Source organism: Delphinapterus leucas, chromosome 12 (genome assembly GCF_059928025.1).
Source record: "Delphinapterus leucas isolate spDelLeu-1000000601 "Yukka" chromosome 12, BTC_Dleu_Yukka2, whole genome shotgun sequence".
In the NCBI taxonomy this organism is placed as follows: Eukaryota; Metazoa; Chordata; class Mammalia; order Artiodactyla; family Monodontidae; genus Delphinapterus; species Delphinapterus leucas.
In genome coordinates this window covers 13,329,504-13,357,161 of record NC_143140.1, presented here as the reverse complement: position 1 = coordinate 13,357,161, position 27,658 = coordinate 13,329,504, and the positions used below count along the sequence as shown (strand labels likewise).

Below are 27,658 nucleotides of genomic sequence, written 5' to 3'. Positions count from 1 at the left end.
GTCTGTATTGCATTTCCTTTTTAGGGTACAACAATTTATTTGATCTTCTAGTGATGACTGCTTTGATTCTTATGATGTTAGCAGTTTTTCCATTTTTATAAACAACACTTTGACGCAAAATCCTTGTCTGGATATCTTTTCAGATTTGATGCATCAGTCTTTAAATCTTTGAGTTAAACTTTGTCAGTGAGTTCGTTCTTAATTCTTCTTCCTTAAGTTTTTATAAAGTAATGGCAATAAAATTTTGCACATTTTTTATACATTTAAAGTTTTCTTTTTGGAAAACATTTGTCCCTGTTAATGGAAGACATTTATCTTTGTTAAAATGGATCTTGATAATTTTGTTTTTTATGTTAGGAAATATACGAGGTGCTAATAAGTTTTTTAAAGTTTCTGCTTGTAATTTGGTCTCAGAATTTTCAATAAGTAAAAAAAAATTATCAAATACAATTTGTGGTGGGAATAAAATTGGTCAGTAACTTTTTGTAGTTCCAGGAGTTCTTAGAATGCACGTGTTCTATAGTCAAAGTATATTTTTAGGTCCCTTTCTTGCCTTGATATGTCATGAAAAAGTGTACTTGCTGAAAGGACACATTTTAGTGGTTTTGCTATTTATTTTAGCTCTTAAATATATTTTTTAAAGTCTTTTTTGGCTTTTTAAATTAAGCCAGATATAGTTAGGTGAATTTGCTTTGTCAGTGTTCAGTTCCCTTATCTGTAAATCTAAATAGAGATCAGCAAACTTTTCTTAAAGGGTAGATAGTAAATATTTCAGGTTAGGGGTCCATGTGGCACTGCTCAACTCTCTTCCTGTAGCTCTAATCACAGACAATACATAAACCAAAGGACGTGACTGAGTGCCAGTAAAACTTTACAAACACGGGTAGTCAATAGTTGGCCAGCTCCTGACTTTAGGACATGACTGAGAACCGCCAGTAAAACCACAAATCTTTATAACAGCCAGAATATCTTTCCCAGACAAAAGGGTTCCTGAAGTTTCTTCTGAAATTTGTTGGTTCTTTGCATGGAAAATCATCTTCAGTCCTAGAGAGTTTACATTTTGTATGATTTTAATAAGCTTTAACTGATTGTCTACATGATATTTATTTATTTAGAAGCAGTATATTAAAAGTGAAGCAAACAGCTCCTTGCGAATCCACTAATAACGAGAAGTGACGGTTTGACCAGATATTTTGAACAATAAAATATTCACTTATTTTCCAAATACTTACTGTGTCCCAGATACTGTACAAGGCGCTGGGGAAACAGCGATTAATAAAAAAGACAGTTCCTTCTTCTCACGGGCCGTGCGCTCAGTAGGGGTTAGGGGAGCGGACGAAGGAAATAGCCTGTGTTGGGGGCGTGACATTTTTGGGGGAGGCACTGCTGAGACGGTGGGGCGAGAAGACGCTTGAAGGAGGTGCAGGAGCCGTGAACACATGTGGAGGGAAGAGCGTTGCAGTCAGAGCAAAAGCAGCTAGAAAGCCCCGAGGCAGGAGAGCGTCTGGCACGTTTGAGACAAAGTGAGGAAAGCAGGGTGGGTGGAGTGGAGGGGCGGAGGCGGGAGTAGCTGAAGGTGCGGGTAGAGGGGCCGGAGCTGCCGAGCCGAGCGGGGCATCAGGGGCCGTTGCCGGGACTCTGGCCTTGATTCTCGAGGAGTGGGAAGCTGTTCTGGGGCTCTGGTCGTGGAGTGACGTGATCGACATTTTGCAGAGATCTCCGGGTGGTGTTTTGAGGGTTGACTTTGCGGGGGGTAAGGCAGGAGACATGAGGTCTGCTCAGTAACCCAGGCAAGACAGGATGGCAGCAGCAGTGATTGGATCCTGCCTGTCTTCTGGAGAGAGAGCCGGCAGGATCTTCTGGTAGGTCAGGTACGGGGGGGGGGGGGCGGGGTATGAGAGAGAAGGGGATGGAGGATGCACCTGGAGTTAGCCCAGCTGCAGAGTCCGAGAGGCACTTCTCTCACTTTTGAAACCACCCGCAAGCTTTGGGGAGTTCCTAAAGCCACCCTCAGCTTTGATAATTCTCTGGAAGGACTCAGAACTCACCAAAAGCAGTTATATTCATGGTTACCATCTATTACAGGTAAAGAATACAGACTAAAATCAACCTTTTAAGACATGCATAGGACAGTCTGGGAAGATTCCAGATGTGAAGCGTGTGTTGTCCTCGGGACACATTCCCCTTCTGGCTTCCATGTATGACAACGTGCGTGGAGTACAGGTTTCCCCTGCCATCCAAAAGTAGATGGTTCCTTTGAAACCTTTCCTGAGCTGAGAAGGCGTAAAGGGAAGAAGCAATTACCTTAGGACACATCTGGCTCACGGACACACAAGATAAATCGGGTAAAGCACAGATGCCCACAGACAAAGGTCAGAGCTGTGGTGGCCGATGCTGAGATGCTGAGTGTGGTCCCCGGGAAGGAGCTTGGCGGGGCCACGCTCTCCGCTCTGGGCGCACTGCACACCGCGTCTGGAGCAGCTCACTCCAGAACCGGCACTGACGTTGTCTTTGCTTTTGGCCTTTTTCGTAAAAGTGGCAATCCTTCGGATTTCTTTTGGTTAGTGAAAATAGGTGCTAATGTAGGTCTTTAGTAAAAGTGAAGTGGTATAAAGTGGACTTTCAAAAAGCTGGAGGAATACTTGTATTGACAGCCAGGGAGGCTCACGTGAGCCTTGGTGCTTGGCGTTTTTATTGAGACCCTCTCATGCAGGTGTGTCTGAGTGACTGATTGCCTGCCTGGTTATATCAGCCCCCACTGATGCCACTGACCCAAAGCCCCACCCTAAACCACATGTTGGTCTTTCTGGCCACCACCTAAGGTTGAGTGTGGCCATCCCCTGTCCTAAACACAGACACTCCCATCAGGTATGACACAGATGACATCCCAGAATCATGGGCAAAAGTCAGACCTCGTTTTGGGGCAAGGCCAAATTCTTGACTACACAGGAAGGGTGACATCATCACAGGCAAATCTGAAGGAGGAGCCGGTTGGGAGAGGGAACATGAGAAGTTCAGCTTGGTTCGTGGCTGAGTCTTAGGCATGTTCAGGAGGAGATTCGGAGTCAGCCGCCGGGTCAGGCATTAGGAAACTCAAGTTTTGGTCTCTGCTCTTTTCCAGTAGCAACATCCAATGAAGAAAATGAGCTTTATCCTGTGTCAAGTGTGGGCAGTAAGCTAAATGACTGCTGTGCGGTGCTCCCTGTGTCGCCTCCTGCCTTTCTTAGTACCGGGACCCTGTTTTGGTGGAGTTGATGGTGTTGGCTGCTGGGGGGTAACGAGAGCAGGAAGGGCGTCCAAAGCGCTCAGGCAGTGGGAGGCTCTGGTCAGGGGGGAAGGACGTTTCCTCTGTGGTTCTGAGAGGGATAAGAACGGAAAGAGTTCCAGGTAGGTGCAGAGGTTTGGCGGGCAAATGAAGGAGTTCCTCTCTGATTGCCTTTATTTTCTTCTCCGAATTTGAGGTGAAGGCATCTGCCCAGGACACTGACGTAGGGGAGAGTGTGTGGACTCCTCTATTTCACAAGCCAGAAGTTTGCGACTAAAAGACAAGTAGTGTTTGGTTACCGTGTGTGAGTATTTGAATGAGATGCATTTAGGTTAACTGATTGACTGCATTTCCTAAAACTTTCTTGAAGGTGACACACTTCTAGTTTTTGTTAAGTGATGTATTTTTTTCTGATAAAACAGATAATTTTATGGCAAAAACGTGGTCTAGGTTTAACTAATTCACGCAGCTAACACTTGGAACTCCTGTGGGTTGGGTAGTCTTGGGAATAAGGTTGGAGGGTCATGATGTTTGTCCTCAAGGTTCACATGGGGAGAGACGCAAATAGATAACCTGAGTTACAATATTTAAGGGCTCTAATAAGAGATAGACGCCAGGTGTTGATGGTGGAGTAGCAGGTTCTGCCTTGCAGAATCAGGTAAGACATAAGAGGAAGTAACCTTGGAATCAAAATTTGATGGAGTGGAAGTTGGTCAGCACACTAGAATAAAGATGAACAGCAGGTGTAATGTATGCTTCACCCCTGAACAACATGGGTTTGAACTGTGCAGGTCCACTTATACGTGGGTGTTTTTCAGTAGTGAACACTACAGTACGACATGATTGGTGGAGTGTGTGGGTGCTGAGGAACTGTGGACGTGGTGGGACCATGTCTGGGGGGCCGAGTATAAGTCGATGCTCAGAGTTTTGACTGCGTGGAGGGTTGGTGCCACTAACCCCCGTATTGTTCAAGGGTCACCTGTATTAGTCTGCTCACACTGCTGTGAACAGCAGGTGTTTATCTTCTCACAGTTGTGGAGGCTTGAAGTCCTGATTAGGGTGTGGGCAAGTTTGGTTTCTGGTGAGGACTCTCCTCCTGGCTCAGGGACGGTGTCATTCTCACTGTGTCCTCACCTGGTCTTTCCTCTGTGCTTCACGGAGGAGAGAGTATCTCCAGGGTCTCCTCTTCTTCTTGTAGGGTCACCAATCCCGTTGGGCTAGGGTCCCACCGTTATGACCTCATTCGACTTTAATTACCTCCCTGAAGGCCCTGTATCCAAATACCATCCCGTTGGGGGTTCGGGCTTCAGCATTAATTTTGTGAGGGCAAGTTCAGTCTACACTCTGTTCTCTGGCCCCCCAGAATTCATGTTCTTCTCACAGAAAAAATGCATTTACTTCATCCCAACAAGCCTCCAAAGTCTTAACCCAGCATCTAGTCGGAGTCCTAAGTCTCATCTAAACATCATCTAGATCAGGTATGGGTGAGACTGATTCCTCCTGAGTCAGAATTCTTCCCCAGCAGTGAACCTGTGCAACTGGACAAGTTATGTGCTTCCAAGATACAAGGTGGGACAGGCATAGGATAGGCATTTCCATTCTAAAAGGGAGAAATCGGAAAGAAAAAGTGATGGGAGCCAAGCAGGTTCAAAACCCAGCAAGGCAAATTCCCTCAGACCTTAAGGCTCAAGACTAAGCATCTTGGATGGATGCTCTGCCCTGCAGGCCCCCGAGGGGCAGGTCACTGCCATGGCCCTGGGCAGCGGCCCCGCCCGCCCCCTTGATTCTGGGTGTGGGTCCTGCCCCCTTGACTCTGCAGCAGCTCCCTGGCAGCTAAAGCTGAGTGGAGGGCGGGGGGTACCCTGTCCTCTGAAGTTGAGGAGGAAACAGCCTTGCCCCCTTGGGGCAGTAGAAGTGGCAGCCCTGGTGATAACTGAATTGCCTTTGGGGTCATTCTTGGGTTTTCTTGAAGGATAAAGCATGTTCTCAGCTAAATAACTATCACCCTGTCCTGTAGAATCCCCAAAGTCTCATTGCCTTCCTTTATTTTGTCTCATCTCTGTTCCCTTAGTTCAAGTTGGCCGTGCCTCTGCTAGTGTCACCCTGTCTCTCTTCCTGTCTTCTGCTGAGATAGCTGATTAAATCCGTGGTTTCCACCTACACTAATCTCCTTGTCAAATGGTTGTTCAGCCACACTCTTAGAACATCCTTTCTCATTTTTTGTAATATGGATATAGGCTGCTTCCTTTTTGCTTAACCTACCTCTCTGCTCTCTCTCTTTACTATAAATGGTAAGGAGAAACCAATCAGCTTCTTCCAGCACTTTGCTTAGAATTCTCCTCAGCTAAATATCCCATTTTATCTCTTACAGGTTCTGCCTTCCACAAAACACTACAAAACAATTCAACCAAGCTCTCAGTCGCTTTCTAATAAGGATCTCCTTTCTTTCAGTTTCCATTAACATGTTCCTCATTTCCAGCTGAGAGCTCCCCAGAATGACCTTTAGTGTCCATATTTCTACCAGCATTCTATTCGTGGTGATACATGTCTTCTCCAAGATGATAGACGGGTTCTCTGTAGCGCTCCTCTTTTCTTTCTGAGTCCTCAACAGAATTGCCTTTAACATTCACATTTTTATCAATAGCCCCTTCAAGGCAGATTAGGCTTTTTCTGGCGTGCAACCTCAAAACTCTTTAGGCCTCTCCCTATCACTGAGTACCAAAGTCACATGCACATTTTTTACGTATTTGTTACAAAGTAGCAACCCGCTTCATGGTACCAAAATCTGTATTAGTCTACTTGGCTACCTTAACAAAATGCCACAGGCTGGCTAGCTTAAACAGTGGACACTAGTTTTCTCATAGTTCTGGAGGCTAGAAGTCTACAATCAAGGTGTCAGTGAGCTTGGTTTCTGGTGGGAGCTCTCTCCTTGGCTTGTGGATGGCCACCTTCTCACCGTGTCCTCACATGGCCTTTCCTCTCTGCTGGCAGCAGGGAGAGAGAGCCCTGGTGTCTCTTCCTCTTCTTACAAGGACACCAATCCTATTGGATCAGAGCCTCACCCTTAGGGCCTTATTTAACCTTAATTACCTTATGAAAGGCCCTGTATCCAAGTACCGTTCCCATTGGGGGTTAGCGCTTCAACATAGCAGTTTTGGGGGAAGGGGACACAGTTGAGTCTGTAACATATGGTAACTGAGAGACTGAAGTTAGCATGGAGTAGTTAAAGAATGATATAAAAAGTACAATGTAAATTTAAATCCTCCCTCCCTCGGTACAAAAAAAAAAAAGTAAGATGTGACATTTCAGGTGTTTCCGGTGGCAAGTGACAGACCATGACCTTAGCCACATAGGTGGACTCTGGGTCTTACTTACAGTGTTTAAGACGTTGCATTTTATCCTGCTGAGCAACTGAAAGGCAGGGCAGATGTGTATGTGGTTGGTGTGTGAACGTGGGAAAGCAAATATGTGTGAATTGGTTCTAACACTGAAGGACGCGTCAAAAGGGGCATTTGGGAGTTGGTCAGGGAGTGAAATATAAATGGTAGCTGGGAAGGCCACTTAGTGACCACTGTCATAGTTCAGGTGAGAGGTGAGGGCCTGAACCAGAGTAGTTACGGAGAGCAGAGGGGAAGAAACAGGCTATTTGGAAGATAAATAGGACTTGGCATTTGAGTGTAGGAGGTGAAAATCTTATTTTCAGTTCTGCTGAATTCATTTCAGTTCCATATCCACTGAAATTCGTTAGCCTTTCCTTTGTCTCTTCCTGAAGAGATAATCTGTATTAAGCTAATTCACTCAGTCAGATGGGATGTAAAATATTTTTTCTAAGCAGTTTTACTATTGTTAAGAGCCTAAGGGAAATTTATAATCTCACGAGATTCTGGTTCTTATCTTGGTCTAGCATTGTGTGTCTTTGAAAGTTGAGGTTCTCTGTATCCAGTTTTTTGAGAGGGACTGAGATGAAGAAAGTATCTGTACCTTTCTACCACACAAATCCCATTACACTCTCGGTTACTTGAGGACCGTCACCATTTGGTAAAGGCCTGAGGATCTTACAACTGCTGCCTCCCCTTCAAAATGACTCTGGCTGTGGTCCAGGCTCGTCTGGCTGAAGCGGCCTCTGCATCTGTTAGGAGGTGCTCCCAGCAGGTCTTAGTCTGCGGGGCTGGTATTTGGCCGTGAACACTGCTTGGGCCCTTCTGGTTGTTAAAAGTTGAAATGCTCCACCTTCCTGAGCCTCTTACCTCACCCTCAGCCCAGTCAAAGGGTAAAGCCCGGTTTAGCAGGGTCTTCAGGAACAAGGCCAGCGTCCGTTGATTGGTTAGTGCCTTTGCCATATTGGTTGTTAAATGTTTTGAGTATTATTGCCCAGGACATATAGACATATTTAGTTGTGACTCGTTTGAATTCTGCTTCTGGATGTTACTCTTAGCTTATGAGAAGATACTTTATGTCTGTTTCTTGGATTACACAGCACTGGTGGCCAGGTGGCTGAGGAGCCTGCTCTGGGTTTGTGCTTTTGCTACTCCCTCTAGTTGTACCTAAAATAGTAGTGCTGAGATGTTAGCGCTCTGCTGGATTGCTTCAGAATAAGTATTTTCCTGAAGTCGTTCTGACCGTCGTTTGGGCCATTTAACCTTTTATTATTATTATTCTTATTTTTAACTTTTTGGTCATGTCAAGTTTCCTCTGGTGTTATTCTTCATTAAATATTTGAACTGCTCAGGAGCCCTGCTCAGCCGCTAGAACATGAAAGTGTCAAGATGGAGAGAGCTAATTGCTTTTCTACCACTGGACAGAACGTGTGATTACCTAAAACTGACATAGATACTGAATGTTCTAAGTAGGAATGCTATTTTTAGGTATTTGTGACATGTATTTCTATTTTAATAGACTTTAGGTGATATTTTATACAACATAGAAGTTTTTCCCCATATTCACAGAAGTGGTTATTCCAACTAACAAGTTCAAAATACACTTTTCAAAAAAAAAAAAAATATATATATATATATATATATATATATATAATGTGTCTCTGGAAAAAACTGTTCAAATAAAATAGAGGCATATTACATAGGTAGTTTTTTCTTGCTTGATTTATATTTTTGTTTAAATGCTGATATATAAGTTAATATCATTGTAGAAGTATAATATGCAAGAGTTTGTTTTTTGATTCTACCCTCTGCTTTTATTTAATTGTTTTTGATTTTATAACCAGGGCAGCAAATAATGAGCTCTTTACATTTATTGCTCTATCCCTGTGAGTAATCACTTTTCTTTCTAAAAGTAGTGAGAAGTAAATCTCCAAGATTGAGAAGAGTGTAGTAAACTGATGTCAGTGCAAATAGTTAGAAATTTAAATAACCTCACGACATGTCTGATGATTCATCTTTTTATAAGAATAAAAAGTATCGGTAGTACCAAGGAGTAAAGGTTTTTGAAATCTTTTAAAATTAGAATAATTACTTTGTTTTACTTGCTTACATTATCAGGGCAGGTACTTAAATATATTGGTGAACTCATGCAGTATTTCTTCGTCACAAAAAAGGATAGATGTTACTGCTTTGCTTACAATTAAAATTAGGTTGGAAAGGAGGTAGTATTAGAGTTACTTCTTACATTCCTGTTTGATTCTCCATATATACAATCTAAGGGATACTGAGCCCTCTACTTTAGTCTCTTGTCTTCTTGCTTCTGAGCTAGATAATAAAGCGCCTTTCTGTCGGTCTGTCTCTCTCTCAGCTGTCGATTGAAAAATAAATAGAAACTACTTACTTTCATTATGTATATTAGGTAGAATCTTGAAGGATACAGAAAAATACTAAGAAGAAAGTAAAAAGCACCCCTGATTCTACAGTGAGATATTTACTGCTAATTCTGGTGTATTTCCTTTCTCTTCTTTTTTATGCATATAAATATACTGAAATCATTACCTAATATTTACATTCTGTTCTCCTGATTTAACAAAGGAATTCTTAACCTGTTTTGTGCTGTGGACCTTTTTGACCATCTTGAGCCTATGGCTCCTTCTCAAAATAGCTCTAAATGCAAAAAATAAAATAAGCAGGATTACAAAGGAAACTAATTATGCTGAATACAGTAATTAAGCCATTAAAACAAATTTGTGATATAACACATAGATAAGCAACTTCTCAACACCTCTCTGTACTTGGTGCAGATTTGATTTGCTAATTCTTCTGGGGGGAAAGTTGATCTTGGTTTAAAAACTTACTAAAAATTGAGTTTCAGGTCATTTTATTTGACCTTTTGTCCTTAAAACCATTAAACTGTTATCTTCTCCTTCATAGTGCTTTTGTTCCATTGAATCTTCCCGATAACAAAAATTCTACAGAGTGGGAAAAGGTGAAGTTCCTGTTTGAAGAACTTGGAAGTAGTCGTAAGTATTCTTTTAAAAAATAAAATCCATAATAATTCATATTTCATGACTCTTGCAACTTTTTTCATAAGTAGTCTATTTTTACACTGTTAAAAATTTAACTTCATAATTCTTTTAACCTGTGGTTAAAAGGATGTTAGACAAATTAGGAACTTTGTGTTGCTGAGACTTCTAGCCATCTAGCTAGAAGTCTCTTGACTTCTTCATAAAATTACCATGTTGAAAAGACAATGTAATCTTCAAAGCATTTTAGCGGTAAAGGTCTTATAATTTCTATGTGGTCTTTAATTCACTTAGGATAATATAGAATAATATGTTAAAGAAATGTGCTAGATATACTGGTGTTTGTTTTTAATTTTTAACTGAGAGAACCCTATATTGCTATTTGATCGTGATTAAGTAATCTTTTTGTGGAATATAAATTACAGAGGTTTTATGTGGATGAAATAATAGTTTATTATAAATTTACCTCACCAAAAGGTCTAAGCTTTCCTTCTCTTAATCAACATGACCTTGGTTTTTAGAGAGTAACAAAAAAGCAGGTTTAGGAAGTTAGCTTAAGAAAGTTGCTTAATCATTGAAAAATATAGTTGGTGTTAGAAACTGATATCAAATAAGAGTGTGTATTTTATTACTGAGAATTTCATGTGCCTTTGAACTATTTTCAAAGAAAGCTAGAGAACTTATTTTATAAACATTATGCTGAAAATTCGTATTTCTTTTGTATTTATTCTTTTTATTGGGTACTCTACGTTCTTTGATCAGCACTTTCTCTTTACCCAGATACAATATTAAATGATGGTTAAATTAGGTCTTGGAGTCTTTGCTGTACAACTTCTTAATTTTCTTGCTTTCCACTTAAGATTTCATCTTGTAAATTGTGGTCCATTAATACCTTGCTGATACCAGCAAGAATACGGATAGCCGGTCTGGCATATACTGATACTGCATGTCAGGATTTATGTACCTGAGCCTGTTGCTGAGAAATAAATTGCTTCTTTTCCTGCAGTTAACTCCTTCAGGTCTCTTTAGTAGCTACTCTTCTGCCCTAAACATTATCCTATAAGTTTTGCTAGTCTTTGAGTGTTAGCATAACTTGAATCAATGATTATAATAGGTAGCATTACTGTACTTGCTGTAATCTCCTTAGTCTTAACATTTAAAAAACCTCCCATCTTAAACACCATATTTTAGAGTACATTTTGCTTATCACTTTTAGTAATATCAACTTTTAGATTAGCCAGATATCTTAGCAGAACACTCTACTTTATCAATTCTAAGATGCATATTTTTATACATTTTCATATCTCTGATTTTGTGATGTATTTTGTAAGTGGAGGTACCTTAAAATGGCTATCAGCCAAATGCCAGACCTCTCCTAGTTGTATGAATACTTTCTGTTGACACTTCTAGTAAGATCAAGAAAGTAACAGCACCAATGGTCTTTGATTTAATAAAATGTATTACAGTTAAGAAAATTAAGGCTTAAAAATTTGTCTTGAATAGTTTCTGAACTTGTTAATAATATGCTCTCTCTAAGTGTTATATTTTAAAACTGAGACGTGAGTTTTAATAGGATGGGTCATTCTATTATTATTTAGTATTGATATATTAAATTAATTAAAAAATTATATTTGGTTCCACAGTACCTGCATTTAAACTAGATCAATACAGGTCCAGTAGAACCTGTATTAAAACTAGAACAATTAGTATTACTCCAATTTAAGAATATTCAAATTTGCATATTTCATTGTATTATCTGGTATGTTTATTTGAAAGTGTCACTCTCACTCATTGGCCTTCCTTTAAAAAGTTTCCTAAGTCTAACTTGTTAGCATAGTATTCCTGTTTTGGTATTATGTTTGAATTTATTTTCTGTTTGTTTGCTTCTCCCCGCCCCCCCCCCCCACTAAGGGAGCATGCTAGCTCCTTTCAAGTTAAAGAGGGAAGTAAACTCTTTACGATTTTAGCTCTAGGCTAAGTTTTAAAAACTTACTTGAAATTTAAGAACAGAGGAACTAGGAGTTTGAGTGGAGAGGGAAGATAGGGCCAAGGTCAGTGGCATTCCTGTCATGTTATTTCTCGAGGGCTGCCTTTGAGAAAGGCCAGGGCATTTTTTTGGCCAACTTTTGAGCATCTAGTATTTTGCTGATTTCTTTTTAGGCTCAATAATTAGGCAGTAGTTTCCCTCTTTAATTTTAAGAGGTGAAAGAAAGAAAGTCTTAGTCTGAAAGATCTTTAACAAATCCATTTATGAAGAGCTATTTAAAAACTCCTTTCCACTTGGAGTTAGCACTTCAAGAATGGGGTAATGCATATTGGGTTTATTCCTTTGGAATGTGTAAGAAACCCAGTTTTTATATTTCTGTTGATTCATTGAATATAAACATTTGAATAGCTGTACATTTTTAACAGTGTTTTTCCTCTTTTGCAGATGGTTTAGCTGCCTTGTCATTTTCCATTAGTTCTCTGACCCTGATTGGAATGTTGGCAGCTATAATCTACACAGTAAGTATAGTGGTAATAATTGAGTTAAAATTAAAGAAACACTTTATGATGCAGTTTTGTTACCTTATTGGTATGTTCAATTTAGCTCTGTTTTCCTCTTTAATATCTAGTACTTCCTTCATTTTTCTTGAGAGGAGGGTAGATTTTTAACTACTTGGTCATAATCATTTTATCTGTATTTGTGAAATTTAACATTCAGAAACAAACTTTATAACTTGTGAACCTTGAAGTGGTTATATACTAGGCAGTAATAGATTTAGTGATTTATAAGCATATTAGAACTCTGAACCATAGATCAGTACCTGTTATGGATTCAGTAGATTTATCCTATATGGGGATATAGGGCTTTTAAAATCAGATATTTTACATCACTTGATATTTCTCTAGTATAAAGAACCTAATCTTATACTCTCAGAGACTTTGTTTTTTTTTTTTCCGGTCTCTCTGGGAATGGTACGATATGACTTAAAATAGCCTGACAAACTTGTGTGCAGAGTGCTTTTTGAGTTTTTTGCTCAAATTATAGAGGAAAAGCCAGTAAAAATGCTTCTTACTTGCCTCCCAAAAGAGAGTTGTGCAGGAAGCTTTAAATTATATGGAACCTTTTTCAGATTAATGGAGTTTATGTTTAGGGCATTCTTGATTGATACAAAGATGAAAAATGCTGGTCGTAAAGAAAACATTTTGGGTATTGTTCCAGCGTCTCCCTTTAAACATAAAAGAAATGGGCTATTCGTGTGATAGCAGAATCTGGTTTTGTTGCATAATCATTCAAGTGTCATAATGTATAATAAAAGAAGTCTAAAATCATGCATTTTAGTATCTTTCAGGTGATTGAGTATTCAGTTTTATTATTCATTGCCATTTTTGCTTTCTTCATGTATTACTACACAAGGAATATATCGGTGGGTAACTATCTTCCCATCTCAGAGAATATATATACTACCTGTGACTTTTCTTTTAGGAAACATTCACAGGTTAATAACACGAGGAGTTAGACCTGGACTCTAATTGCTATTCTGTGACTGATATGTATGCTGATCTTGGGTTTGTCTTTTACCCTTCGTGGGTCGGTGTTTTCCCCATTAGATGGGAATAAAAAAATGCCTCTTAGGGATTTTTGAAGGTCAAACGACACTTTTTGTAAAAGTGCTTCGAGAAGTATAGGGAGATGAGGATATAACACTCAGTGAAGGATGAGTCAGGAGAAATGAACAGAAAAAGAGGAAACCAACATGTAAGGTCATCCTCAGGAACCATGAGGGGTCTGCGATTTTACCCTGCTTGTAGCTTGTAGTCTGCTGCAGTGCCCTGGATGTTGGTCAGAGGTGCAAGACTTCTGGTCAGAGAAGAACTTTCTGTTGCACAGCAATGGCAGCAGCCACGGGAGCGTGTTGTCTTGCGCCCGTCTCCTGAGTCCCGACTCCCGTGGGGCGACATGAAGAGCGCCCATCGAGACTGTCACAAAGCTGAGGACCGTTGAGTGCAGGGAGGCCGAGTCTTCATTAACGGACAGGAAACGTGCCTGCTCTCGCTCCAGGGGAACGCTGTCTTGGTCTTCCCAGGCTGTTTGCTGCACAAGCATTCTTGGAAAGACAGCACAGAAGAGAGAAGGGCAGTTAGTGCCTGGCTTGCAAGATGCGCAGAAATGAGAGGCCCGTGGAGCATTGTCTTCGGACGGCCGAGTGGTGGGCGCTGTGAACATGCTCACACAGCGCAGTGTAGGGCACAGGCAGTAGTGACAGGTCGGGAGTAGCTCCTCTGACCTTTGAGCAGAGACCTGAGTGAGGTGGAAGGACAGCCAGCCACGAGGGGAGGTGAGTGCAGAAGTCCTGGGGTGAGCACCCTGTGCTGTGCTCAGACAGTTAGCAGGAGGCAAAGCTGGCGTGTGGGAGCTCAGGAAACTGGGGAGGGTGGCGAGCGTGGATGAGGGCATGTTTTATAGCGCCTCGTGGACTGTGGTTAGGGTTTTGGATTTCATTCCGACTGAGATTAGAAGCTACTGGAAGGTTCTAAATGGAAAGTAATAGGATCTGACTAACATTTTAACAGTATTACTCCGGTGGGTCTGAATTCAGTAAGCTCTGGGGCTGATGAGTGGGAGTGGGGAAAATGTGTGAAATTATTAAAACTCTTTGAAAGAGAGCTTCCCTGTAGGAACGATATTGTAAAGATAAATATTTCAAGCTAATATAGTTTATGTTCAAATGGAAACTGTGAAAATTATCATTTATGCAATGAAACCAAATATAATAATCATACTGACTTAGTTAAGATAGCCTTAGAAGAGCTTTACTTTTTCTGGAATGCAGAGGGCTGGGCTGAAGGCCATTGATAAAACAATCAGAGGACCTGATGGTGGGAACCAGAAAAACACGCTGCTGAGTAGGTAGGAGGGGTCACCAAAGGCCTGAGCCCAACGGGGAGGGTCCAGTGTTATAGGCACCAGGTGAGACTGCCTAGGGGTTACCTACCTAGGAGTTACCGTGTGTGTTTTCTTTAAGTAGCATAAGCAGTACCGTCATGATCCTTGGGGGAGAGGCTTAAATGTGGGTCCCTTTTAAGTCCATGGGTCTCTTGAACTACTTTCCCATCTAAGGTGAGAGTAATATTTAATAAGGTTGTGAGGACTTAATTAAACAATTCATCAAGTCTTGGAATCTGTTGGCCACTCAATCAGTAATCACTAGGAGCTCAAACTGTTGAATATTCAGTTTCATGTGGTTCAAGCTACAGATTCCACCGCTTTCCTCTCACAGTGAAAGTAAACCAGGTGTTAACAGCAGTTGTGTCATGGTCAGTGAGAATGTGGATTATGAAAAGGTGAGTAAGTCAAAGAGTTACTCTTGGGTGTGTGGATAGACAGATAAACATCATTTAAATAGCACTGCAGAATGTGCTCAGAACTGGGTGGAAGAATGGTTTGCTACCAAACCACAGTCTCGCCAGGTTTACTACCTAGGTGGGATAGAGAAGACCCTGGTTAAGGGGGAGCGTGGTATGCATAGCTGAAGACTAGCCATGAGTGTGAGTCTTCATGTAAAATGTAATTTCTGAGTCCTAGCTTCCCCATCTGAAAAGTGGGCCAATAATACTTATTCAGACTTTATTAAAAACTAATTGAGGACTTCCCTGGTGGCGCAGTGGTTGAGAGTCCGCCTGCCGATGCCGGGGACGCGGGTTCGTGCCCCGGTCCGGGAAGATCCCACGTGCCACGGAGCGGCTGGGCCCGTGAGCCATGGCCGCTGAGCCTGCGCGTCTGGAGCCTGTGCTCCGCAACGGGAGAGGCCACAGCAGTGAGAGGCCCGCGTACCGCAAAAAACAAACAAACAAAACAAAACAAAAAAAAACTAGTTGAAAATCAACTGTTTATTGATAAGTGGTTTTATTATTGGTAGGTGGCTAATGGTACTAATTATCATATTTGCTTGTGAAAGCAAAGTTTTCTCCGAAGTAGTTAGGGAAAACTCAAGAATTGGAGCAGAACGTGAATGAGGGTATAATAGATATGCATGGGGAATAGAAGAGGTTTAGTTTTAATATGTACCGAAAGTGGGAAGTTAATGCTTAGAGAACTTTGACCCTGAGTACAAGGAATTAATTACTAAAGGTAAGATTATGTCTGTTATTGAATCTGTAGCTATCAGTATTGAGACTACAGAAGTTTTTGTAATGTATGTGTCAGTTGAATGTGAATTTCTTAGGTATGCGTTGTTGTTTAGTTTAGAAACTAGTTGATAATTTAAATTTTACCAAGATTATATCCACTGTACCACATCTCAAGGAATAGCCAAATAATTGGGCACTCAATTTTCGGAGAAGAATGTCAAATGACATGTTATCTTGCCTGTTGTTTTCAGCTTAATTGAAAGGGAATCTGCTACTTTTTAAATTAAAAACAAACAAAAAAAACCTCTAGACACAAATATTTATGCAGATATTTTAATTTTTTGGTGCCACCAAGTGGGGAAATGTTGAATAGTGCTATTTTCATACAAAATGTATCATATGGACCACTGAAGTGCCTATAAAGACAGCGACTACTAAACTTTTTATTATGTACACTTATCAGTAAAAAAAATTGAACATGTCTTCCAGGAGTTTATGAATTATATATATATATTTATGCTAATAAATATATTTACTATAAATGTAGACTAATGTATTAAAGAAAACTAGAGTGCTAAATTAAGGATTTTAAAATAGAAATAAATAGAGCAGTGGTTCTCAATAATCTTTGAAGACAGAACTCCACTTTAAAAATTAAATTTCTCAGCCTTCTATGTGATAGTATGCTTCGTTGAGTCTGTGACCTGATTTGTAAGATGCACCTTATGTACCACTGTAAGGAAAAGGCCCTGCCCATGCTCTCTAATCATTTATAGTTTTTGTTTTATATTAATGAGAGAAGCGTTTTAGCCTTACCTACATAAAAAAAAAAAAGTCATATCAATCTTCTGCATACAAGATAAGGAAAATATAAGTGAAGTAAGTTGTAAAGGTATTTCTAAAACCTCGCATTCGGAATGTGAGTCTTCTGAATCACTTTTTTGAATTGGCTGTTCATGTCCATGTTTCACTCCACAGGGTTGTTTTAGGCTATCAAGAGAGTTGATGCTAACAGCTTTTCTTGGGTGCTCCATTCTTGTCTCTGGGATGTTCTTTGAAGCTGCTAACACACCTGTTTAAGCTGTTTTTGTTGTTGTTTCTTCTTTTGCTACCTAAGTAGCAAAGTACAAAATGTCTTCTACTTTGGTCATCTTCCTTTCTTAAGCTTATAAAGCCTTTGATTATTGCTTTGCAAGAAAATATAGAATCATGCTCATTGTTCCAGTTAATTTTTGCTTCACTGCTTGCTCCTTTGTTCTGTCTTTCCTTACACATTAACTTTTTGCTTCGATGTCAAATCGTAGCACTATCTTATAAGACATGGTAAGTGGCAGTTAAACTCAAGAGTTGTACCAAGAATGCAGGTAACTCCACTGGAGAAGTAACTATAATGTAACCAGCTATGACCAAATTTGTGAATGTGCAGGTAATGACAATTACGTCATGACTTCTGCCTAGCCAGTGTTTGTAAGATGCATCCAAATTTCACTGATGATAAATGTGAAAAAATACATGTATATTTTAGAATCAGTGAATATTTAAAAGGGAAATCTTCATTGAATACACATTAAGTGAGTTGTTTCCTTAGTCATGACAGCATCCGTGTCCTTGAATAATAGGTGTTATAAGTATATGCAGGACATATATTCAGTTTACAGGCAGTGCTTGGCGCTGACCTTTCTAATCCAAGGCTAATAGGTTGGAAACTCATCCTTCACAGAAGAGAGAGGTGCAGGGAAAAGTGCTGTTCTTATAGGGGCAAGAACGTATTAGAAATGTTTGTAGTTTGTATATATCCTTTCAAAACGTTTGGCTTTTAAAATACGGGTGGTGATTTATTCTTGGAAGTTGAAACAAATAAAATTGGAAGCAATTATGGCTGACCTGGAAGCGTTTTAAATGATATGATCTCTTTAGCCTTGTTGATTTTCTGGTAATTCACTAGAGGGCAGTAGTAAGCAATAAAAGTTTTGTGTTTCTGAAAAATGATAGCCTTCATACATTTTTTTCAAAGAAATCTGAGGTTAAATTCAAAAGATTCTTGTTTAAAGATCTTAAAGTTGTAGTGATTAAATATTTTGTGTACTGTGTTATGTCAAGTTTATCTTAATCTAAATACTATACTTAAAATTCCTGATAATCATTGAAATGTAAGCAAGTAATCCAAAAATAAGCTAAAAGCCAGGTAACCAAAACAATGATTACTTTCTTGTTCTCTTCAGACAATTAATAATTCACAAAAAGATGTTGTATTCTGGTCCCATGTTACCACAAGGTGTTACCAAGGACATGTTTTTATTTTCTAAAATTTTTACTTTAAACTGTTTATTTAAGCTATAGGAATGCAGTTTAACTCTTCGAATAAATGTGTAAATTCCATGTGAGGAAATAAGTTCATGTGAATAAAGGGCACTGAAAAAAAGTTTTTTGTTTGAATATTATTTTCTTAGAGAAGTTATTTTATTAATTGAACACGTTTGTTCTTGGAATAAAGGTAGGTAAAAGAAGAATTGAGACCTAGTCCTTACATACAAAACAGCCTACTGCAGTTATTACTAGTCTGGCTGAGAAATCTATATTGTTAACGAACTTTCCACATGATTCTGATTAGCTAAGTTTGGCAGATCTAGTGATAAAACAGACATGCAGACAAATAATGTCCAGTGTGCTGTACTATAATTGAGTTATAAGCAAGGCACATTTACAAATCAAGGAAGGTTTCTCAGATGCGGTGTAATTAAGCTGAGACCTGAAGGGCACTGGGCTGGGCTAATGAGGTAGGATGAGACGTGGGTGTTCCAGATGAGGCACTGCATGTACACAGGTGTGGATGCGGAAACTGCAGTGACTGAGGAGCAGTGAACCATTTAGAGGCATGAGGTTGGGTGGTAGGGATCAGGTCATGAAGGGCTTCGTAGGCCAGGATTAGATAGTGGCGTCTTTTCACAGGACTAGTAATTGTACCTCTCATTGGAGAAAAAAAAAATTGTAAAGTGACATTTTCAAACAGCCGTTCATGAAATTCTGATACATACAGAAAGAGGTGAACAGAGTAGTGTGGCTCTGGCTGAAGCAGCAGCAGCAGACCGACGCTCCCTGCTTCTTGTCTCCTGTGTGGTCTTGATGGCCCCGATACAGAACCCTGGGGACTGCCGCCAGAGCACGTGGTCCTGGGGAATCTCAGTGGATGCTAATCAGAGGAATGACATAATCTGACATGAGGGTTAGAGCAAGACCACTTTGGAAACAGTGTAAAGGATGGATTTATAGGAAGTGAGACCAGCAGACCAGTGAGGAGAATTTAGATGACCTTGTCTTTGACAGTAAACTCTAAGTAGTGGCCACGTTTTTAGTGCTGACTGGAGTACAGATTCCTTGGGAAATAATTGGGCTGTCCAAAAAGTTCGTTCAGGTTTTCCCATAACTTCGTATGGAAAAACCCAAATGAACTTTTTGGCCAACCCAATAGTATTGAGTTCTGAGGTTAGTATATTTAGAGACCCAGATCCATCAAGCAGAATAGCAAGATTTGGGATAAAATAAGCCTAGTTCGGAGGTGGTTGGAAAGACAGGAAAATATACTTGGGCATAAACTGGGTTTAGCAAAATCATGTTGCCCTGGCAGTTGGTTGTAAAAAGCAACGTGGACTTGTGGTAAAATGATATGTGCGTGTGGAGAGTCGGTGAATAATCATCATGTAATACTGTATGCTCATCAGAGTCTTAAAGTGCTATGTTACTTTTTTTCATTACCGTTTAAAAGGTGTGGAACTACTAGAACAACAGATAGGTCAGAGTGGTAATAGGGTTAGGACACTCCTACAAGGGAAGAGTAACCGCCTCTGGGACACCTTGGCTTCCATACGCTTTTTTCTTTACATTTTCAGTAGTTTGAGGATATACAATTTACTGTTAAAAAAAAAAACCTGATTATGTTTTTCCTTTTTATATTTTACCAAGGTCATTAGGAGCATAAGTTAGATAAGAATTTAGTTAGTTAGAAGAAAATTATTCTACTCTGTCCAAATTATATTTTCTTCTAATACAAATAGAACCTTTCCCCAACCTCTCCTTGTTGTTTTTGTTCCCAGATGATGGGGAAATCATGAGAACATTAACTTATGTTTTAACAATATTTAAAATGCAAGATTTTAAGTATCTCTCCTTTAGAAAATACAAGGATTTGCATATTAGATAATAATTTCAGCTAGTTAATTATCTAAATACAACATGCTATATAGAGTTGATACTACCTGATAGAACTGGTTGCTTTCTGGGATTTCCTTTTAATCATGTTCTTTGTTCCTATTCTCCCTTAATTTAAAAACAACCCTGATGTGTCAGAATGTATGCTTTCCTATATGAATTGTGGTTTAATCAATGTCTAAAGGAGACTCAGAATATTGAAGTGATTAAAATCGACACTAAACATATTTGAGATCATCCTGGGAGTTTACAGCCAGGTAGCAGAGAGCATGAGAGAAAATATGCAGGATTACTCAGGATATTTTAGAGTTCGGGGTTAAGCCTAAGAGGTAGCGTTTATCACTTCTGCCTGCATTCATTGCTTGGACTCAGTCTCATGGCCCTACCTAACTTCAGGGAGGCTGGCTGAAGTAGTTTGGCTGTGTTCTCAGGAAGAAAATGGAAAGATCTAAATACATGATGTATCTACTTTAGAGCCCGTTGCTGCAACCAACAGGTGATAGTTGTCAGTTTTGCTTCTAAGGATTTAAGGTCAGTAACGATTTTGAATAATGGTCACATGGCAGTTGCCATTGAGTGTTTTTAATAGTTACAATAAAATTTCACATTTGGGACTGGCTAATATAGCATTGGGTAATAGAAAATAATATGTTTATTTTTAATGCCGATTAATATTTTAGAATTTCTTGTAAGAATTATATTTAAAATACTTAGTGAAAAGACTAAATATTTAGAACTTACAAATAAATTACATACAGATCATTGGTATGTTAATCAAATAACATGTATGTTAAAATACTTACATTTTACTAAGGGTTTACTATATACACTTGGATAAAATTGGGTTTTTCCATAGGAAATAATTTTATAAATTGTTTCTACTGATTCATACTATCTTAACCCCTGATTAGCCTGAAATTATGAGTTATTACTTTGATAAAGTATTATATTTCCATTAATTTTATAACTTGTCCTTTGAAAAATAGATATTACCTATTCTAGGAATAGTATTACAGACGTAACTCTATGTAACTAAATATGAAATAAACAGAATTATGAGGCAATATAATCATGATTCACTCCCATATCCTCTGTTCTTCAGTGACTGTCCCCTTCACAACTGCTTACTCATTTTGTTATTACTTAAAAGGACATTTTTTACCTGAAAATTCTGTATAATATGTTTAAAATAGTATTACTAGGGACTTCCGTGGTGGTTCAGTGGATAGGACTTGGCGCTCTCACTGCCAGGGGACCAGGTTTGATCCCTGGTTGGGGAACTAAGACCCCGCAAGCCTCATGGCGCAGCCAAAAAATAAATAAAATAAAACAGTATTACCAAAACGTGTTTTACTTTTGTTCTTTCAGGCCTATGGCATGTCGGCCTTGCCTTTAAATCTGATCAAAGGCACTAGAAGCGCTGCTTACGAACGTCTAGAAAACACTGAAGACATTGAGGAAGTGGAGCAGCACATCCAAACGATTAAATCGAAGGTGACTTGATGTTTTATCGTAACCGGGGAGCGTAAAAGTACTTTGTCTTCGAGCTGCTCTGTGTTGTGACTTAGACATTGCTAAGCCCATATTTTGACATTGTTTGAGTTTTTGTTCAACGTATCCTTAAAGAACCCTATTTTTAAAAAATTGTCTTCTGTGAAATGTAGGACACTGACAGTGTGAGAATTTCTATCAGTGTTCTAACAGCTGAAACACAAAAGTTCTACTTGCGTATGATGAAGACCTTGCTAGTTCCCAGGTATGCTGATTCCATGTGTAATATCAGATTTCACTGTATCACTTACGTTAAAGTTTTACGTACTGGTTGAATAAGATAAGATTACGTGTAACCACTTGCCAATTAAATGTACTTCTAAAAACACAATCAAGTTTTTCTTCCTCTGTCACCTTCAAGTAACAGAGAAATCTTATTTATAGAACATAGGAAAAAATGGAAAGTTTTCTGAATTATTCTATTAAACGATCATAATCCTGAGACAGAAACCAGATGGTAACAGCGCACCAAAAAGAAAACTGTTTACCGGGCTCTCTTGTGAAAGTACAGGCAAATAATTTAATATAAATAAAAATGTTAGCAATTCAAAAACTATGCTGTAATAAGAGAATATCTCATAATTATAAGATTAGGTTTATCCTAGGATGGCGAGGATGATATGTTAGAAAATAAAGTAGTTTAATATATTGAGAATAAATGAGAAACATAAACATCTTAGTAGATGCCAAAGAGTATTTGGTAAGAGTCAATTTGTAGTTAACGATGTTTAGAGAAAATTCTTACCAAATTGGAAGAAAAGAAGTTGTTTAGCAAAGGAAGCCTACCGTGAGCATCGTACCTAATGAAAGAAACATTCTCACTAAAGGCACGTATACGACAGGGATGTTCGTATCCTATTCCTAGTCAGATAGAAAAGAACGTAGGGGTAACTGTGGAAGGGAGAGGAGAGAAGAGGGGAAGTAACTTCTGTTATTTGCAGATAGCCTCTACCAAGAAAATCTAAAAGAACCAACTGGCAAATTAATAGACCTAACAAGAGTTCATCAAGGTGTCCAGATACAAATGTACAGGATCACTCACCAGGTGGAGGATGTAATAGAAAATGACCTCATTTCCAATAACTGTGAACTATAGAATAATAAGAAATGTCAGAATCTTCCGGGTGGAAATTACAAACTTTATTGAAATACATAATAGAAGACTGAAATAAATGGAGAACTTCATCCGTTCCTACTTGGGAAGATTCAATATTGTAGAGACGACAGTTTTCATACGTTTAGGTGGAAATTCAATACAGTCTATAAAAGATAAAAAATGAAATCTTTATAAGCTTCCTACCATATACTAAACAAATTCAGAATTTAAATCCAGTATAACATTTACAAAACATTAGGAGAAAGTGAAAATCAAATTTTATTTTGGTATGTAGAAGACCTTTCTAAATAAGACTCAGAACTCGAGTGCAAATTGAGCAACTGGTGAGCTTTAAATTTTTATGTTTTTAAATTTATGTACCAAAAAAAGTGGCACCAAAAAGGAATTTAAAGAACCAACAATAATTTGAGAGGAAATAATCTGCAATATAGCTGATATATGCTGAGCATCTTTAAGTCAAGAAGAAAAAAAGACAAGAAATATATAGAAATAATGAACAAAAGACCTAAATAGACAGTTTACTGAAGGAGAAATTAAACTCTTCAGTGAAAATACGAAGTGATGCTTCAGCTCATTAGTAATGAGTAGGTTGACTAAGATCCCAGTTTGTGTGGGACCTGAGGAGTTTTCCAGAACATGAGGGGACTTTTATTGCTAAAACCAGGATGGCTGGTAATTAGAGCAACTCAGTATTTTTTTATCCTTTAGAAGTCTTTAAATTTTTTACCTTCGTCAGGGGTTGATAAGAATTTGGGGATAGGAATACTGTTTGAGGGAATATAAAATATACAGCTTTTTAAAGAAAACTGAATGTTGTCACATGCGCCTGTACACACAAATGCACAAACAACGTACCTTTTAATAATTAAATTTTAATCCAACAGATGTCTAGGAGCTTATCTTACTGGATTGTATGTATGCGCTTGTACCCAGGTGAATAAGGATATTCATGTCCCTGCCCCCTCAAAAAAGAAAATAATCTAAATGTTCAAAAATAAGGTATTTATTAAATTAAAATATCATGGTATAATGTGCTGTGCAATGATGAAAAGGAATGAGGTAGATTTATATAGCTTAGAGAGCGTATCTTATGAAATTAAGTTACACTTTCTCAGTTTAAATTCTGGCTCTCCTGATTATGTAGGTAATATCTGTGGGCCTTATTTTCCTCATCTAATAAATGAATAAAATGCTGTTATCGGGCTTCCCTGGTGGCGCAGTGGTTGGGAGTCCGCCTGCCGATGCAGGGGACGCGGGTTCGTGCCCCGGTCCGGGAGGATCCCACATGCCGCGGAGCGGCTGGGTCCGAGCCATGGCCGCTGAGCCTGCGCGTCTGGAGCCTGTGCTCCGCAATGGGAGAGGCCACAGCAATGAGAGGCCCGCGTACCGCAAAAAAAAAAAAATGCTGTTATCAACCTCAGAGTTTTATTTGGAAGATTTAAGGAGAATAAGGCACAGGAAATGTTACCTATTACGTAAAACAAAAACCATAAGTATGTTTACACAGAGGGACACATGTAGACACGTAGATATGCATGGTCTCTGTGACAGCGATAACCACAGAAGAGGGGGTGGTCGTTGGGGACCGTGGGAGGGGCAGCTTTCACGTTTTACTGTTTTTCCAACAAAGGATATTGTTTATATGCTGTGTAACTTCATTTTTTTTTTTTCCAAATGAAATAATTGGTTGACTGTTGGGTGTCTCTCCTGGTGTCTGTCTGACCACAGTTCTTCTTACGTTGGTTTAGACAGTTGGTACAGCAGAGCGGGCCTCCATTCATCCCACTGATGCTTCGGCAAATGGGCAGATAATTTGAGTGTGTTTTCAGTGGACCCTTAAATCAGCTTACTAAAAAATTATTTTCCTGAAATAGGGAACGCCAGCAGTGAAATAAATCTACCTTGTTGGTATCCTTTTGATATTAGAATGGCAGTTTTGAGAAAAATTGTGTAGTTAAGATATAAATTACCACACGCTTGAAGTATCGTGGCCTGGATCTGTCTTCTGGAGGGAGATGTCTTATTCCTCTGGTCTTCAGAAAATACCCTTCTGTAAGGGATACAATTTGATAATAACCAGTGTATCTAAAGCAGTGAAGATAAATAATAATAATGGCCCCATGTATGCAAAGTATGGTCTCTGGACCAGTAGCATCAGCATCTCCTGGGAATTTGGCAGAAATGCAAATTCCGGGCCCCACCCGGGACCTAACTATCATGTTCTCTCGGGGTAGGGTCTAGAAACCTGCGTGGAACGGACCGTCCTGTTGATTGTTATGCATGTGACGTTTGGGAAGCAACACGATCAGGAACAGAGCATTGCAGTGCCGTCTTGTGGAGAGGTCGCTGTGACCCTGACATCCCCTTATGAAAGGGTATCCGGGCTTGTCTGCCCGGACAAGAAATACATAGAAATAATGAACAATGCGTGTGTCCCTTATTCCACATTGATGCTGCTCTGGGCTGTGCTGCAGAGCACTGGCTGGCGTGTTCCCCAGCATCCTATTTAAACCTTGATAGGGATTTTAACACTCTAATTATTAACGCTTTTACAGTTTAAAAACGTTCTGGGAATTCCCTGGCAGTCCAGTAGTTAGGACTCAGCTCTGTCACTGCTGAGGGCCTGGGGGTTCAATCCCTGGTTGGGAAACTAAGATCCCACAAGCCGCATGGCCTGGCCAAAAACTTAAAAAAAAAAAAAAAAAAAGAAAGAAAGAAAAATGTTGTCCCGTGTAAATATTTTCTTGGTCCTTCAATAAAAGCAAACAAATTTATATTTCATCTTTTTAGTATTTAGCAGTTGTCTTGTTATTGTGGTTTATTATTGTACCGAGTTGAAGACGCTTATGGGCAGGGGGGAGTTCGAGTGGGAAAGTGTCACTCGGACGCCACAGAGAGGTACTGCTCATGGTTACGGTAAATATCATATGAAAATAGATGAGAATTACCTGTCAGATAGGCCAGCCGAAGAAAACATGACTCATTTGCAAATGTAAATGGAGAATAAGAAAGCGCTGGCTCTTAGTGATTGTTACAAAAACCTGTGCACACCGCATACGAGTACTGCATCACTCTGCTGGTGTTTGAGTCAGGGGCTGAGAAGCCTCAGCTCAGGTACACTGTAACACAGTCGCTTGACCAAAAGGAGGGAGAGCGTAGGACCAGATATGTTAAGACAAGGGATAGGATGAGGAATTTGGAGATGAAGGAGAATAACTGAGCAAAGAACATAAAGTGCCTCATAAAAAGGATGTTTTTAAAAATATTTATCTGCCTCTACATGACTTTACCATATACGGTATTTGGAAAACGGGGATCAAGAGGATGTTCAGCATTAAATGTACACACATTCACATCGCATTCTGACACTGATCTGGGTTCAGAGATGTGTATTGTCACATAGAAGTTGTTGGGTTCTTTCTTTTTTTTTTTTCCAATTTGTAAATTTGCCAAAGGAGTCAAATCGAGCCAAAAAAGTTTGTGTTGCCTGATCTGCTAAATCTGATGGGTACTTTATAAAGACCTTAATGGTAAAAAAAAAAACTGTTTTATTTTGTTCTGTTATTTGCAGAGCAAAGATGGTCGACCTTTGCCAGCAAGGGATAAACGCGCCTTAAAACAACTTGAAGAAAGGTTACGAACACTTAGGAAAAGAGAGAGGCACTTAGAATTCATTGAAAATAGCTGGTGGACTAAATTCTGTGGTGCCCTGCGTCCCCTGAAGGTAAGTGGGGTTTTACAAAATTATGCTGTCACTCTTCCAAGTTTCTGTAGTACCTCTCAGAGAGGCTGAGTTCTCCTTCTGAGACATTGCAGCGTGGAACTTAAGAGCATGGGTTTCGCAGTTAAAATAATCTGGTTTTAAATCACAGCTCTGATATTTGGTAGTTTGGGCAAGGTACGTAACCTCTCTGAGCTTCATTTACTCATGTGTCATGTAAGTATTATAACAGAGGTTTGGGAGGATTTAAATTAAAATATAGGTAAGTAATGTGGTATTCTCCTGGTTTTACAAGGTTGTACTTTTCTGTAGGAGATCTGGGACCCATATTAGACCTTTCTCAGATAGGCAGATTTCAATACTCAGATTGAAAATTTCAATAGAATTTGCTTCATTGTGAGGTGGCATGTTTCTGAAAGTGTGTAAAAGTATTATTTAAGATGGAAAACCATTAATTTCCCTTTTTTTTTTTTTAAACCATCATTAGCTAGCCTTGAATTCTTCAGACTGTGGTCATCTTCTCATAATTCAAAAGGAAATGAGGAAATGCACTGACTGCTTACCCTAAAAAGCTTCTCTTTTGAAAGACTTCTTCAAAAACATACCATAATCAGTTAGATCTACTGTGTATCACTTTTAAACCTTTCTTAAGACTCACCTCGGTCCCTTTTGCCAAGGTGATTGTCTTCATAGCACCAAAGGTATGAAGAAACCCTGCTCACCCCTTAACTTAATTCTAAATTGTTTATATAGCTTCTTTATAAATATTTATAACTTGGTCACTAACATTAGCTGCCTTGTTTCAAAAGTGCTTTGTGCCATTTCACTGTACCTGTGTTTAGAGGGACTTTCAAATCAACTTTATAAAGTGTGCAGATTGATTTCGCCAAATGTAGGCATGTAGGTATAGAAGATCTACATCACTACAGAAAGCTACTTTATGTCTTCCCCTGTGCCACTGAGCTCAGACTCCAGCCACCCACTGATGGCCTTCTGTCATTGAGGTTTGCTTTGATGTGTTCCGGGGAGTCATGGCATATATAGGCTTTTGTCTGGCTTCTTTGGCTCAGCACAGCGCTCTTGAGACACCGTGCATGTTACTGCATTTCTTTTCAGTGGTTCATTTTGTTTTCTTGCTGAGTAGTATTCCAGTGTGTCTGTATCACAATTTGTTTATCCACTCACCTGTTAGTGGGGATTCGAGTTGTTTCCAGTTTGAGGCTATTATGATTAATGCTGATGTGAACATTGTGTACAAATCTTTGTGTAGACATCTCCACA

At 39.3% G+C, this 27,658-nt stretch overlaps 1 protein-coding gene across 2 annotated transcripts in view; it reads left to right on the top strand.

The window, feature by feature from the left end:
• Nucleotides 1–27,658, top strand: part of LMBRD1 (LMBR1 domain containing 1) — a 115,775-nt gene that overhangs the window by 41,206 nt on the left and 46,911 nt on the right. For both annotated transcript variants that reach the window (XM_022590474.3, XM_030759469.2), the window contains exons 6-9: nt 9,577–9,665; nt 12,100–12,173; nt 21,357–21,482; nt 26,228–26,380. In XM_022590474.3, coding sequence (XP_022446182.2) covers nt 9,577–9,665; nt 12,100–12,173; nt 21,357–21,482; nt 26,228–26,380 — 442 coding nt within the window. The remainder of the gene's footprint in view (nt 1–9,576; nt 9,666–12,099; nt 12,174–21,356; nt 21,483–26,227; nt 26,381–27,658) is intronic.